General features: G+C 48.3%; 1 protein-coding gene across 1 annotated transcript in view; it reads left to right on the top strand.

Moving 5' to 3' along the window:
• The window catches only part of ARK2C (arkadia (RNF111) C-terminal like ring finger ubiquitin ligase 2C), a 107,414-nt gene extending 94,008 nt beyond the window's left edge, over nucleotides 1–13,406 (top strand). The window contains exons 5-8 of the mRNA XM_044774665.2: nucleotides 1,540–1,644; nucleotides 1,962–2,057; nucleotides 6,536–6,642; nucleotides 7,180–13,406. Of these exons, the coding sequence (XP_044630600.1) occupies nucleotides 1,540–1,644; nucleotides 1,962–2,057; nucleotides 6,536–6,642; nucleotides 7,180–7,297 (426 nt within the window). The 3' untranslated portion in view covers nucleotides 7,298–13,406. The remainder of the gene's footprint in view (nucleotides 1–1,539; nucleotides 1,645–1,961; nucleotides 2,058–6,535; nucleotides 6,643–7,179) is intronic.
• Nucleotides 13,407–14,554: the final 1,148 nt, after the last annotated feature.

The raw sequence follows: 14,554 nt of genomic DNA, 5'->3' as shown, positions 1-14,554 counted from the left end.
TACTGGACTGAAGCTAGTACTGTGGACAGGACCGGGCGGGCCCTGGAGGGGCGGAAAGGGGCCAAGTGGCAGGCTGTGGCCTGTGGGGAAAAGGCTCAGGGTGAAGAGCAGGCAGGGAAGCCCCTGGACTCCATATGACCTTGTTTAGTGAACTTCTTGGGGTCAGGTGCCTCCCTGGGCTTTGGCTTCACTCACCTGTGAAATGGGAAGAAGACACCTGCCTCGCCCATCCCCCAGGACTGGTGTGAGGAACAGAAGGGACCCCAGAGGGAGCCCCCGGGCTGGCCGACTGATGCAGTTCTGCTCTCTGCAGGGGGCAGGACTTCCTCACTGTGGGGTGCTGAGATTGCAGAGGATCCGGTGGGGTGTGGGGGCTTTTGAGTTCCTGGCATTGCAGGCTGCAGGGAATGAAGGCGAAGATACTCCATTAAAGCAGCAAAAGGCTGATTAAAAATCTTATTTCCAGATAGCTTCTTCACGTTGCTGCCCTGAAGCATAACTCCTCCCTGCCAGCCCTTGCCTCTGCCACCAGGCAGGCAGCACCTCAGTCTCCTTATTTGTAAAATGAGAACCTATGATGAGTAGTCTCAGAAGTCCTTGGCAGCTCCGAGGTTCTATGGTTTGCATTCTGAAGCCCCATCTCCTAAGAACAAAAGCTAACATTTATTGAGCACTTACTGTATACCAGGCGCTGTTCTGAGCACTTTACGTGAATTATCTCATTGAAGCCCCTCAATGACCCTACACGAAAGGGTATTATCCCTATTTTACTCGGCAGACTCGGGCACAGAGAGGTTAAGGAACTGGCCCGGAGTCCTACAGTGAGTAAGCTGAACAGCTAGGATGGAAACCGGGTCCCTCTGACTCATAGGCTGGGTCAGGGCGAGGCGAGTGAGGTAGGGCCATGCAAGTACAGGGTCAGATCCTGTCTCTATTTAAAATTTTGATATACTGTTCATTATGGATTTTTTGCATTAATTTTTATTTTTTTAAATATCACATTAAAATATTATTTATCTTGCTTCCTGGGTCTTTTGGTGTCCTCTTGTATTTTGTGCCCTCGCTTGCCCCACCCTAGTCTGGGCAGTGCAGAGCAGAAGGGGAAGGAATGGATGCTGCCATCCAACTGCCTGTGTTCCAAATAGTAGTTCTGTCACTTGGTTGCATAACTCTGGCCACTAACTTAATCTGTTTGTGTCTCATTTACAGTATCAGTATCATGGGAATAGTAATTGCACCCACAGTGTAGATCAGATGAGATAATTAAATAAATAAATTTGTGAAGGGCTTAGAACAGAGCCCACTATGAAATAAATGCCCAACCAGGTTAGTCTTTTATTTTCCTGATTTTATTATTCTTTCTGAGGCTGGTCTGGTACAAGCTTGGTTCTTGATGAGGAGGGGGACAGAGGAGCGGGAAAGACAGCACTTCTGCCTGTAGCATCTCAGGGATGTGGTGACTGGCCGTTGCTGGAGGAAGAATCGGTTGCTGGGCTCATCAAGACTTGATTCCTATCCAAGGCATTTTCTCCCCAACAGGTCGTCCATGAAATCCGAAACTACCCTTACCCTCAGCTTCACTTCCTTGCTCTCCAGGGACTGAACCCCAGCAGACACACCTCCGCCGTGCGGGAGAGCTACGAGGTATATTCTTCTGTCTGGGAATCCTCCTGCCAGCCTGGTCCCAACTGGGTTGGTGGAGATGCCATCATCGTTCATCATCTCCTCTCCCTTTCCCCTGCTGGTGGGTAGGGCATTGGTGCAAAGGGGAGCCTTGGGGTTGAGAGTAAGAGAGAAAAAGAGAGAGAGTAGAGATACTATGGTCTTTCTGCATCAGACCAGTTCTTCCCAATGGCTATGTGAATGCTTCCTGCTGGCATCCCAGTGCCCCTCTTCCTTACTGTGTGTATGTGTGTGTTCGCACGTGCCCAGGGCACACATGCACATTTTTCTCTTTTCAGGAGCTGCTGCAGCTCGAGGACAGGTTGGGAAATGTGACTCGGGGAGCTGTACAGAACACCATTGAGAGGTTCACCTTCCCCCACAAGTACAAGAAGGTGAGTCTGCCAGCAGGTCAGCCTGCACAGTTGGGGGATGGGGAGTGTGGGTTGTCTAATTGACCTTGGCCTGCATGTCCACAGAGTGGTACAGTCTAAAATCTAGAAGCCTCTGCTCTGGGTAGATGTTCTGAAGCTGCAATACCTTCCCAGGGTCTTCTCTCTTGCCTCTGCCAGGAGGAGAAACGGGGGCCCTCTCAGCAGTAAGGAGGAGGGCTAGGTATGTGTGTGTGTGCATATGGACTTGTGACTGGGTATATTAACTAGGAGTACAGGCATATAACTGTTTGCATCTGAGTGAGGCAGGCAAAGGGAACACCTGCACTGCAGGCTAAAATTTGCCTTAGAAAAGAATTCCAAGTCCAATCTCACATGGACAAACAGGCAACTAAGGCTCCAGAGGAGGGGTTTCCAATCTTGCCTGAGAATCAGGATCACCGGGGGAGCTTTTAAAGCCACAGATTCACAGCCTCTACCCTAAGCTATATAGGTAGACTCTGCAGGGTGATTGCCCAGCCATCTGGGGTAGGATTCAAGCCCAGGAATCTGAATTTAAAAGTTTTTAAATTAAAATAAATAAAAAATTTTGGAAGCAACCAAGATGTCCTTCAATAACCAAATGGATAAACAAACTGTAGCACATCTATACAATGGAATATTATTCCCTGATAAAAAGCCATTAAAAGCTATCAAGCCATTAAAAGATGTGGAGGAAACTTCAATGCATATTGCAAAGTGAAAGAAGCCAGCCTGAAAAAGCTACATGCTGTTTGATTCCAACTATATAGCATTCTGAAAAAGGCAAAACTAGAGACAGTAAAAAGATCTGTTGTTGCCAACAGGCTGTGGGGGAGGGAAAGAAGAATCAATAGGTGGGTCACAGCGGACTTTGAGGGCAGTTGAACTATTTTGTATGATACTGTAATGGTGGACACATACATTGTACATTTGTCACAACCCATGGAATGTACAACACAAAGAATGAACCCTAATGTAAACTAACGGACTTTAGTTAACAACACTGGATCTCTATTGCTTTCACTAATTGTAACAAACATACCACACTAATGTAAGCTGTTAATAATAAAGGCAACTGTGTGTGTCTTGGGAGGGGGAGGAATATGGAAACACACTGTACTTTCTGCTCAAAAAAACCCAAATAAATAAATAATTTAAAAATATCCCCCCTCCTGGAAGAATTAAAAACTTGACAAGTGTTAAGAAACTTGGAGCAGGAACATGCTCATCGTGGTCCAGCCAGAGCCCATCTTTACCTCCTTATGGGGCCCTGGGGTGCATGGTGGAGAGCACTAGGTGTTGGAGTTAGACAGGGCCAGTTTTGAATCTCAGTTTTACTACTGTCTCAGTCAATTCAAGCTGCTATAACAAAACACCATGGACTCGGGAGGCTTAAACAACAGACATTTATTTCTCACAGTTCTGGAGGCTGAGAAGTCCAAGATCAAGGCACCTGCAGATTTGGTTCTTGCTGAGGGCTCTCCTCCTGGCTTGCAGACAGCTGCCTCCTCTCTGCATCTCCACGTGATAGAGAGAGGAGGTGTCCTTTCTTCTTCTCATAAGGGCACTAACCCCATGATGGGGGCTCTATCTTCATGAGCTCATATAAACCTAGTTACCTCCCAAAGGCTCTACCTCCTAACACCATCACATTGGGGGTTAGGGCTTCAATATATGAATTTGGGGTGATGCAGACATCCCATCCATAACCACCACTCACAGCTGTTCAACTTTGGAAAACTTACTTGGCTTTTCTGGCCCCTTCCCTGCCCTTTTTAATGTAAAATGGGAATGCTATATTAGTGCTACATAAGGGGTGCTCTGGGGGTTCAGTGGGCGAATGCATAGACACAACTTAGCACAGCTCTGCTCTCACCTTGAGATGGGGCTCACTTGGTCTAGGCTTGCCCAGGTGCCAGTGGTGTCAACATCAAGGATTATGAGTCTCAGTCTCTGCAACTCCTCATGGAGGAACTGGCTTTATCCCTAAGTGATTCCACCAACATTTACTATTATGTGTCAGGAACGGATAGTATGTTAACAGAGGAAATGACAGTATTTCAGTAATTAAGGGTGTCATCTGCATGGAAAAAATTGTCATTCTCTGGAGAGAGAGCTTTGAGCTATTGGAGAAGAACATGGAAGGGAATGAGGCATGTTCAGGAGCCGGGAGCAGCTTCTACTTCCCTGACTAGGGTGTGCTTGCTCCCGCCAGGGCCACGTGCGTCACCGACCACCCTTTCAACAGGCCAGGAGGAGATAAGGAAAAAAACCAAGCACTAAGAATGAAAAAGGAAAATGGATCGAACCAATGAGACAAAGAGTCAAGCTAGAAAATTATGAGAATAAAAAAAGAATTAGTGGAGTAGAAATATTTTAAGTAAGGAATAAGAGAAATTAAAAATGAGAGCTTATAAAGTCTAGGACCCAAACGAAATGTGAAAAAAAATTAAACTGATAGTAAAATAATGTAAAACAAAAAGGGTATTTTAAAATGGTAATGATAGGACAAAATAAAAAAACATGGAAAAATATATAGTCTAATAGAAAAATATAAAAAGAATAAGAATTAGGAAAAGATATGAAAACAACATGTAAAATTAAAATCAATAACATCAAAGTGAAAAGTGAATGTCAATGAAAATCAGAAGGTAAGGGAAAGAGGGATAAAATAAATATTAAATAAATAAATGCTGAAAAAAGTAATAGTTAAAAGTTGCATAGATAATGAAAAGAGAAGAGAAAAAGCAGAAGCCCTAAAAGATTACAAATAAAAATAGGAAATAGGATAAATTTCAAAGAGAATAATTTAAAGAACTGTAGGTCAGACATAGTAAAACAAGGTAAGAATATTAAGCTAAAATTATTAGCTATAAAAAGGAAATCATGAATAATAGTGGGGAAAAAACAATAAAAAAACAGGCAAGTAGTTGAGTCTTAATGGTGTCTTTTACAGAACATCCCTTTTGTTGCAGGGCCAACTAAAAGAAGGCCACTTCTCTAGCCACCCCAGCTGGGCTCTTAGGCAGACAGATCCTCATGACTCCATTCATACTCAAAAGTCATGACAATTATGTGGGACTATGGATGTAATTCTGGTTGTCTGGATTCTGGATAAGGGGATACTTATTGTAGTAGCCTTGCATGGTTTGCAATGGGATGTATAGGGCACAAGGAGGCTGAGAGCAGAAGGCATAGATTTTCTTGTCTCTTCTAGCGAGCTTACAGTATTCCTCAGACTATATCAGACTAAGGAACTTCAGAACTTAGGACTAAGGATCAGTATAAGGAGATTTGGCATCTAGGGCTGGCCTCAAGGTCATGGTCATTCTCTGGGTGGCCTCCATCTAGTGACTATAGATTTTTCTCCGTAAAGTGATCTTTCAGTCTGCTTATCCCTGGAGGGGAGACAGAAGGGCTAATTTTCTTCCCATGGGTACTGTCAGACTTTCACCACATAGCATGGAGATGGGAGCATGAGAGGTAGGCTGATTTATTCACTGATTACATTCCTTCCTCTCCAGAATATTTATTAAGCACCAATGGTGTACCTGTGCTTGGCCAAATGTGGGGCAGTACCTAAAGAAGAGTGAGCCACGGTCCACACCATCTAAGAACTTGGAACTTTCTACTTAGTGGCTACTATATTCAAATAATTATCATAGAATTTAAAACAGGACAGTTAAAGTCAATAAGTCTAAACAGAGTGCCTGCATGATGTCTAACCTCATGTTGGAACTGTGCCTATATAAGAGGAACTTTCTGGATAGGGAGTGAAATCCAACAATATAAAATAAGAGTGTAGTACAAGTTACAGATGTAATGCCAGGTTGAAGAATTTTGCCTACATCTAGTAATGAATGAATAAATGAATATATATTAGTGAGTGGAAGGAAGGAAAGAAGAAAGGAAGGAAGGAAGGGAGGGAGGGAGGAAGGAAAGAAGGAAGAATGGTTGCATAGATGGGTGGATGGATGGAGCCTGCTGCACCTGAGAGGGGAGGGAGAAGCCTGGAGGTAGGGACCTAGGTTGGAAAGGGTGTAATGAGGAGTGAACAGCATGAGTTGAACAAAAAGGGGGAAACTCTTTATGCACAGCCATCATTTTGCAAATAACTGATTCATCAGGTACCCAATTCCTTTCCAAATGCTATGCTCCTAGGACAGCATAAAGTTTATGCCTGTGACATAAATTACATGGGACAACAAAAGTAAAGTCCACTTGGCCTCTTCCTCGCTTGGCTTTAACCCTTTGTATCCTGAGCAGGGAGGAGGGGTTGGGAGGAGGCAGAGAGAAGGCAGAAGGGAAGAGCACAGAAGTCTGGCTGTTACTTAGGAACTTAAAGAGACTAATTCAAAGGAACAGGAGGCCGCAAGGGAGTGGGAGGCTGTGGATGAAAGGCAATGGTCACCCGGTGAGTCTGCCCCAAGTAATGAAAGCTCCTCCTCTGCTTCTCACAGCGAAGACCCCAGGATGGCAAGGGCAAGAAGGAAGAGGGGGAGGAGTCAGACACAGATGAGAAATGCACAATCTGTCTGTCTATGCTGGAAGATGGAGAAGATGTGAGGTAGGAGGCTGGCCTCTTCCACTCCCTCTTGGGTATTGGTGATCACTCCTATACTGTGTGTCAGGGGTGGGGGTACTTGTTTGTGTGCGTGTGAGTGTGTGTGTGTGAGAGAGAGAGAGAGACAGAGAGTGCCAAGTGTGCCATAGTGTGCTTTGTGGTTGTTCTAGGAAGGTGGGGTGTAGAACATTCTAGATGTGTGGTACCCATGGCTATGAACCCGTGGACACAAAGTGTGAGTAAATAGAGTGCTATTTGGCCTGAATGGGTCTAAGACAAAATCATGGCTTTGTTTCAGCCTGATCTAAAAGGGCTGCATGGAGGACGAGGGCCTTGGGGCTCTCCTTCTTGTCACAACTTCCCATCCCAGCCACAGCCTCACTCCATGGCAGGGCTCCCAAGACCCTCTTTGGCCAATCTCCCAGTGGTCCTGGGTGTGAGTCTCCTGATCTTCTCAGTAGCCTGTATCCCTCAGCTCCTGGCACAGCTCCGGACCCCTTCCCTCCGACCATTCCTCTGACTCTCCTTCCTCTCTTCCAGGCGCCTACCCTGTATGCATCTCTTTCACCAACTGTGCGTGGACCAGTGGCTTGCCATGAGCAAGAAATGCCCCATCTGCCGAGTGGACATTGAGACACAGCTGGGAGCTGACAGCTGAGGGAAGAGTTAGCCAGTGGACGCCCCATTTTCCTTCACCAGGTCCCCCCACGGCCATAGCCCTTGCAGCCAAACTTTGCCTTCTGAGCCATTTGATGTAGAGGATAAGCCTGCAAGCACATTTTGTGGACAGAGGAGTTGGTGGTATCAGTGTCTGAGGGAAAGGAGGGGGTGGAGGGAGGACCACCCATCCAGAATGGTGACTGCCCCCATCCGCCTTGCCGAGTGGGAGGGAGGGAGCTGGCCGTGCCCGGAGCAGGGGTGGGAAGGGGGGGCCCACGCTGCTGAGAATCTTGATGCGATCCTGAAGGTCCTAGCTGATAGACTGGCCCCTCAATCCTGTCCTTTGAAGGATTGTATATATACCTCTCGACCACGTAGAAACCATGTAGGGGTCTCTAGCTATTTCTGTGGATGGCAGCCGGAGCATGTTAGCTTAAGAAAAATGTTGTGTGTGGTGCTCTAGTCATCTTGTGGTGGACATGTCGCTATTACCGAATTCGCACCAAATATTTCTCATTGAGTTTCTTGTTTTGGTGCCTGACTGAACCAACCAACGACAGCCCAAATCTTCCCGCCTTTAGGAGAGAAAAGGAAAAAGGAATCAAAAGTGAAAAAAAAAAAGCCAAATTCTGTTTACGGTGAAAACCAATTTTTTTCACCCAGATTGGGAGGCGGGAGGGGGGGTTCTCGTGTTTTTTGGTTTTGTGTTTTCCTTTGCTTTTGTTTTTCTCATGTTTACAGTGCATGGAGTGTGGAGAGGGGCATCTGGGAAAGGGCAGAACTGGAAATGGAGCAGATAGGGGACTTAGATGGGCTTCTGAGGGGCTCAGCCGGGGTTGGGAAGGCAGAGTTTGAGTAGGTGCAGGGGAAAATTCTGTCTTGAAAGAGGGCTCCCCAGTTCTGGAGCCCATCTACTGAGCTCCAGCCATCCCCCTGGCTTTAGCCAGAGTCGCCCCAGGTCCCTCAGAGCCAGGATGCCCCTCATGCCAGCTTCTTCCTTACGGCTGTGCTCATGCCCTGTCACAAAGAGGCAATTTGGCCACTGCCTCCCTATGCAACAAATTAACCAATGCTGAAGACAAGATAGCATAGGTGATGGACACTTGGTCTTGGCCAGAGTGCTCTCCTCTAGCACTCAGGGGCTGAGGTCAAACTCTGTGGACCCTGAGGAGGACCTTCAGCTTCTTTTGGAATGTCTCAAATCCTGCTGGCGTCCGTCCGAGATGGCCCCGGCCCTGAGACTGCACTGGCTGGGTTTGGGGGGTCCTGTGTCCCTAGCCTCTGGCTCTTTCTCTGACTCTTTGATAACCTTGGGCAAGTCCCTTTCTCTGTGCCTCAGTTTCCTTCTCCTTAGAGTGGGGAGAAACAACAGTGCATCCCATTTCCACTTCCTCTACCTCACCTAGATGTTGTGAGGATTAACAGTATCTGCCCAATGCATCCTATGCTCTCTCCTGGGAACCTCCTTAAGGTTTAGGGATGAGGGGTGGTAGGAGAGACAGACCTGGAGGTTCCAAGTGACACCACCCAGGTGTCTTTCTGCACCACCACACAATTTTTCTGAACCTCCAAGGGAGCAGAGATGGGAGGACTGAAGAATGGAGATAGGAAAATCCACCAAATTCCAACCCCAACCCAACTTTATCCACACGTGGAAAACATCAGCTCAGCTGGAATTCCACTCTCTTCTTTTGCCCCTCCCCCTCTCCCGAATTTGCACTGCCCTCAAAGCTTCCCTCCCCTCACCCCCTACTCCCTTCTCAATGCCCTTCTATCAATAAGAGAAGACTAAGAAGGACCAGATACTTATCACATAGATGAAGAAGTTCCATAAGGTTTAGGAAATCTGAGTTTGCACTGCTGCTACAAAGGGTAAAATCAGGACCAATGGGCAAATGACTGGGAGGCAGATTTTGGCTTGAGGCAGAACCTTCCAGGACAACCAGAGCTGTCAGGTGGAAGGATGGCTGCTCTGGACACCTGCAGGCAGAGAGTGGGGACGTGGCTTCCGGTAGGAGGGCTACTCAAGGATCTTACTCAGACTAAGGCAATCTTGACTGAGGTGCTGGGACAGACAATGACAAAGAAGACAATATCTCGCCTTGAGGAGCTTCCAGTCTAGCTGAGGAGCCAAGATACAAACAGGTGCAAAAATGGTGAATAGTGTGATTCAGGGTTAACATCAACGAGCCTTACATTGTCCCATTCAGTGATTCCGGTATGTGAACATTGTCTCCAGGGTGGTGGAGACCCCACCAACGGGGGCAGCACTTCTGAGTCAGGATTTGGAGCAAGCTGGTTACCAGTGGCCACAGGAAGCTGGGAATACTTCCAACCCTGCTTTGATGCAGAGGCAGCCAAGGTGGTCTGGGGAAGGGCACGCTCCTCTCAGTCTCGGCTTCTCTCTGAGGCTGGTTTCAAAGGCTAGCAGGTAGAGGGAGTCAGTGAGGAGGCCAGATGGAATGAGAGCTGGTGCCCCGGGGTCCCGTCTTGGCTCTTCACTGACAAAGTGGGCCACGTTAGAAACCCTCTCCGTCTCTCTCTGGGCCTCAGTTTCCTCAGCTGTAACACAAGGAGGTTGGATTGGACGCTAAATTCCCTTTCAACACTCATTCTCTGATCCTCCCTAACATCGACACATCTTTCAAGTCAGTAGAGCTGGGTGCCAACTGAGCTATTGAAAATGACTTTCTGTGGACACCAACATCTATTTCCCAGGCCAAGAGTTGGGTGTGGTGCCCTCCTTCCTCCGGATTCTCTGCAGGCTCCCTGAGTGCCCCAGGCTAACATGAGGCACTGACTGGGTTGGGGGTCTTCCGGGGGGGAGAGGTCAGCTGCTGACTTTGGGGGTAGATCCCGAAGCCCCCCTCCTCCCCATCTCTCTGGGGCCCCTGTACCCTGCAGGTGGGCACAGGAGGTGAGTGGACTCATGCTCCTCCCAGCTCCCGGCTTCCTTAGGCAGGCAGCCCGGCAGCCATCCCGGGGAGAGGAGTCGGGAGAGGGTTGTGCTTCCGCTCCCCTGAGACCCCCTGCCAATTGTCCGCGAGCCTGGGAAGAGCGGAGAAGAGGTGGGCTCGGGGCTCGGCATCTGGCACCCACCACCTCCAGGAGAGAAGACCCCTGGTAGTCCTCCTTCTGCTCAACTCAAGGGACTCAAACCCTTTCTTGACTGAGACGTATGAGTGCCTTCTGGGGCGAGAGCTGCCCCAGGATTCCAGTTGGGCCTCCTAGCCGCAGCCCTGGCCGCAGCGGGCGCACCGAGGACGCCAATCAATGAAACCAACGCCACGAGCCCGGCTGGCGCGGGCAGAGGCGCCGGGGTCGGGGGGCCGCGGGCTCCTCCGCTAGCCGGGACGCCCTCGGGCCCTGAAGCCCTTGCTCACCACCTGTGGCGGGACTCAAGCTCCTCTTCTACAAATGTTCCCAGCCTCCGTGCAAGTATTCTTAACTCTTTACGCCTAATGAACAAGCACAGTTTTTTCAATGGTGAAGAAAAAGCACCAGATTTTTTTTTTTTCTTGAAGAAATCCCCCAAACCCTCCGCCTGCCGGCGGGACAAACACTCCCCGCGTGGGGCTGTAGCAACGTCTGTCAGGTCCCCCCCTCGTGTTTCATCTCCTGCGCGCGTAGAGCAAATGCTAGAGCGATTTCAGCTGATAGAAAAACAAAAATGAAAAAAAAAAACACAAAAAACAAAAAACATGGCACGTTGCTAGTTTACAGGGTTTTTGTGAGTTTAAATGCCTTATATTTAACAATCATAATTTATGACTAACTTGTAGATATCGTGGGTTCTTATTTAATTATTTTTATAGTTGTTTTGCATTTTTAATTATAATTTATTTATTTAGAAAGGATACTAATTTTTTTTATTACTCCTATTACCTCATTTTGGCATTGTCCCTGGGAGTGGAATGCTTTGCATGCATTGGTACGATGACAAACAACTACGAATACAAAAAAAAAATTTAAAATAAAATTCTGCGAACTTTATTTCGTCCAAACTATCAGGGTGTGTGATTGCAAGCTGTCCTACTGTGGTGCTGGCCTCTTTTGGATACATTCCATACGAAATGCAAAACTTTGATTCTGTATGCTGTGATCTAGTGAAAAACTCCAATATAGTGACTGTATTTAGCACATATATAAATATAATTTGCACTCGTCAGCAGACTGGGGTAATCCTTTCACTTGCTACCTGCCCCCCACCCCCATCATTAACCTGTTTTTCCTTCTTCCCTTAACTTCGACCCACCCTGCCTTCATCCTCTGGGGAAAGTCAAGGGCCACTGGACGTCACTCTTTCCCCCCCGGGCTCCAAATCTCTCTGGTTCCAGAATTGGGCCCTTCGGACACAGCCAGCAGGAGTATCTGAAAGCCAAAAAGCTTGATTTATTAGAATGAGACTAACTGGGGTTTTCAGACCAGCTCTGCTGCAAACCGCCCTCTGACCTTGAGCAAGTCACTTGGCTTCCCCCAGTCTTGGTTTTCTGGGCTGGGTGAGGGAGGTGAGCTGGAGGATCTCTAGGGTCCCTCAGACTCGGATAGAGTATAACCCAGATTCGGTGGGAGACCGCCACGCTGTGCTATCTCACCCTCTCAGGAGAGAGGAGAGGGGAGGAGAGAGGATAAAGGGAGGTGGGAAGGAAAGAGAAAAGGAGAGGAAGAGAGTGGACGGAGGATTTATCCAGCAGATTTGCTCAAAGGAGAGATCCGGAAGGGTTTTTGTCCTTTTATATGCTACATCCTGTGGGTGACAGAGAGGAGGTTAGGTGGACGCATCCCTGGACATGGGACATGGCTTTCACAAGGCCATTTGGAGAATGAGCTGAAGTCCACATCTTGTTGGATATGGGAATGGGGGAGGCAGAATATAAGCCCCAAACCGTGGTGTTTGGGATTGGCACCCCTGTCCTATCATCTCTTGGAGCCTTTGTTGTTGAGGCATCACCCTTGACAACAGGTTGGGACACAGATTTTGGACTCTGGTCTCTCCTCCCCAGCATCTCCTCCTTCACCCTCTGCCAGTGCTCCATGGGAGCTGTGGGCAGGAGAGGCTGCTGTGGAGGACGGGGTGAGGTGGGCGCTCCAGTCTCACTGCCCCCAAGGAGAAGTGCTGGGGGAGGGTTTGGGGAAGCAGTGGCCTCAAAGGCTGGCACAGCAGTGAGCCCAGTTGCCTTTGAGCCAAAAGGAGAGAGAGGAGGTCCATGCACGCGGGAGGAGCTTCTGAGCAGGCTCAGACCCTGGCCAGGAATGGGAGGACCACTCCTGTGCTCTCTGCGTGTCTGCCTCCTCCCTCCTCTCCTCCTTCCCTTCCTTTCCAGCTCATCCTTCCCCCTTGCCTCTTGATATCACTGCCTTTGCCTGGTGGAAAATTCCACCCTCCACATGAGGCCCCCTGCGATGGTGCTGATGGGGGAGGAAGCGGAGGCCTGGATTCGCCACACTGCCTGGCCAGGCCCCTAAGCCCCAACTTTGCTCTGGCTGGTCTATGGGTCCCGTTCCCTGGGCTTCCTGCCTGCTGCCTGCCCAGCTTCCCTTTCTGCCTACACCCTGGAAGCTTGTCTTCTCGTTTTGCTTGGAGGCGGCCTGTGGAGCGGCCCACGGGGGCCCATGACCACCACACTGCCGCGCCTGGCAGATACTGCCCCCTTGGCAGGGCTCCTGGACGGACATGCCTTATGCTGCTCTGCAGGGTCAGAGTGGGAAGGGGCCCTTTGCCCTGGCTGGTCCGTCCCTCTCCCCGCCCCCCCCAGGCCCAGCCCCACCTCTGGCCTTGGATTTGGCTCCTTTCTCAGCTATGGAGCCTATAGCACCAGGCCCTCCACGGGGTAATTTGGTAGCCCCTGGTAAGTGAAAGGATTATCCTCAGTGTTGATTGTCCTTTTTTGTAATCCTCCTGCTGTTCTGTTCTGTTGTGCTGTGCAACATTTTGCTACATAGACTATTTTATAGCAGAAAGCTAGAAGAATATTTATTATGAATATTAAAGCAATAGTGCACCAATGAAAAGGCGGAGACATTAGGAATTGTGTAAATGCTTAGATTCACTTTCGGTGGATTTTTTGTACTTTATTTATAACTAATAAAAATGAACTGCATTGCTAACTACATCTTACTTGTGCAGGGTGCTTATTTCTGTGCAAACCCAGGGCAAGTCCGGAGAAAGCCTTGCAGAATCTCTCCCCACCCGTTTTCCTTGTCCCCTCTCCCTGCCTGTCACCTGTTTCCCCCCCATCTTTCCCCTCCTCCTTCACCTCCTCTGCCTCCTCCACCTCCTTCTCTCATATTTGTTATCTCTTTTACCTCTTTATCTCTCAAAGACTCTGTTCCATACTAGGAACATTCATCTAATTAACCTGTTTCCTAAACTTCAGTCTATGGGTCTTAAAGGAGAAAGATGCCATTTTTGATCAATTTTCAAATGTGACCTCTTGTGTTCTGAACTGGAGGGCTCCTTAGTTTCTCTTTGGGAGGAATTCCATTTTCGACAGTTGGCGTGGATTTCTTATTCCTTTGTGGGAGCCCAAATTCAGACCTTCTGCATTGTCTAGAGTCTGTTCTCGGTGTGGGAGTCAGTGAACTGAAAGATGGCTTTCTTTCATAAACTGCAAACAGAACCCATATTAATGAACTTTTTTTTTAAGTAATAGATCTTTTTTTTAGGACAGTTTTAGGTTTACAGAAAAATGAGCAGAAAGTACAGAGAATTCCCACATACTGTTTCGCTACCACCCCCAGTTTCCCCGATTATTAACATCTTGCATTAGCGTGGTACATTTGTTACAATTGATGAGCCAATACTGATACGTTATCATTAACTAGAGTCCAGAGTTTGCATTAGATTAATGAATGTTCAAATCCCTAGTTCTTGTTCAAGTGAGACGATCCTAAATGCCGTTGGTTGCTTTCACATATTTCCATCTACGTCTGCTCTGACCCATGACCAGGCACTTTAGTCCTGGCCCCGCCACTAGCCAGCATGCCGACGTGGCAAAGACACTTCCCTTCCCTTGTTTTGCCAACCGCAACAATGCGAACGGTAGACTGGGTTCTTCCAGCTCGACATTCCACGGGTCTCTATTTATAGGCTCTGCCTCCCTCTAGTATCCTTGTCCATTTAATCTCTGTTTACACTTACACTGGAGGTGACCCTGGGAGGAATGGCCTGGGCTACTTTCGCACGGGGGGAGGGGAGAGGGAGCCGGGGGATAGTTCTCTTTCCTTAGATTTTGTGCCCGCCCCCCACAGTGCA

The sequence above is a fragment of the Equus asinus genome, chromosome 7 (genome assembly GCF_041296235.1).
Source record: "Equus asinus isolate D_3611 breed Donkey chromosome 7, EquAss-T2T_v2, whole genome shotgun sequence".
NCBI classification, from domain to species: domain Eukaryota; kingdom Metazoa; phylum Chordata; class Mammalia; order Perissodactyla; family Equidae; genus Equus; species Equus asinus.
Note: the sequence above shows the minus strand (reverse complement) of the source record. Positions and strands in the feature narration are given on the sequence as shown.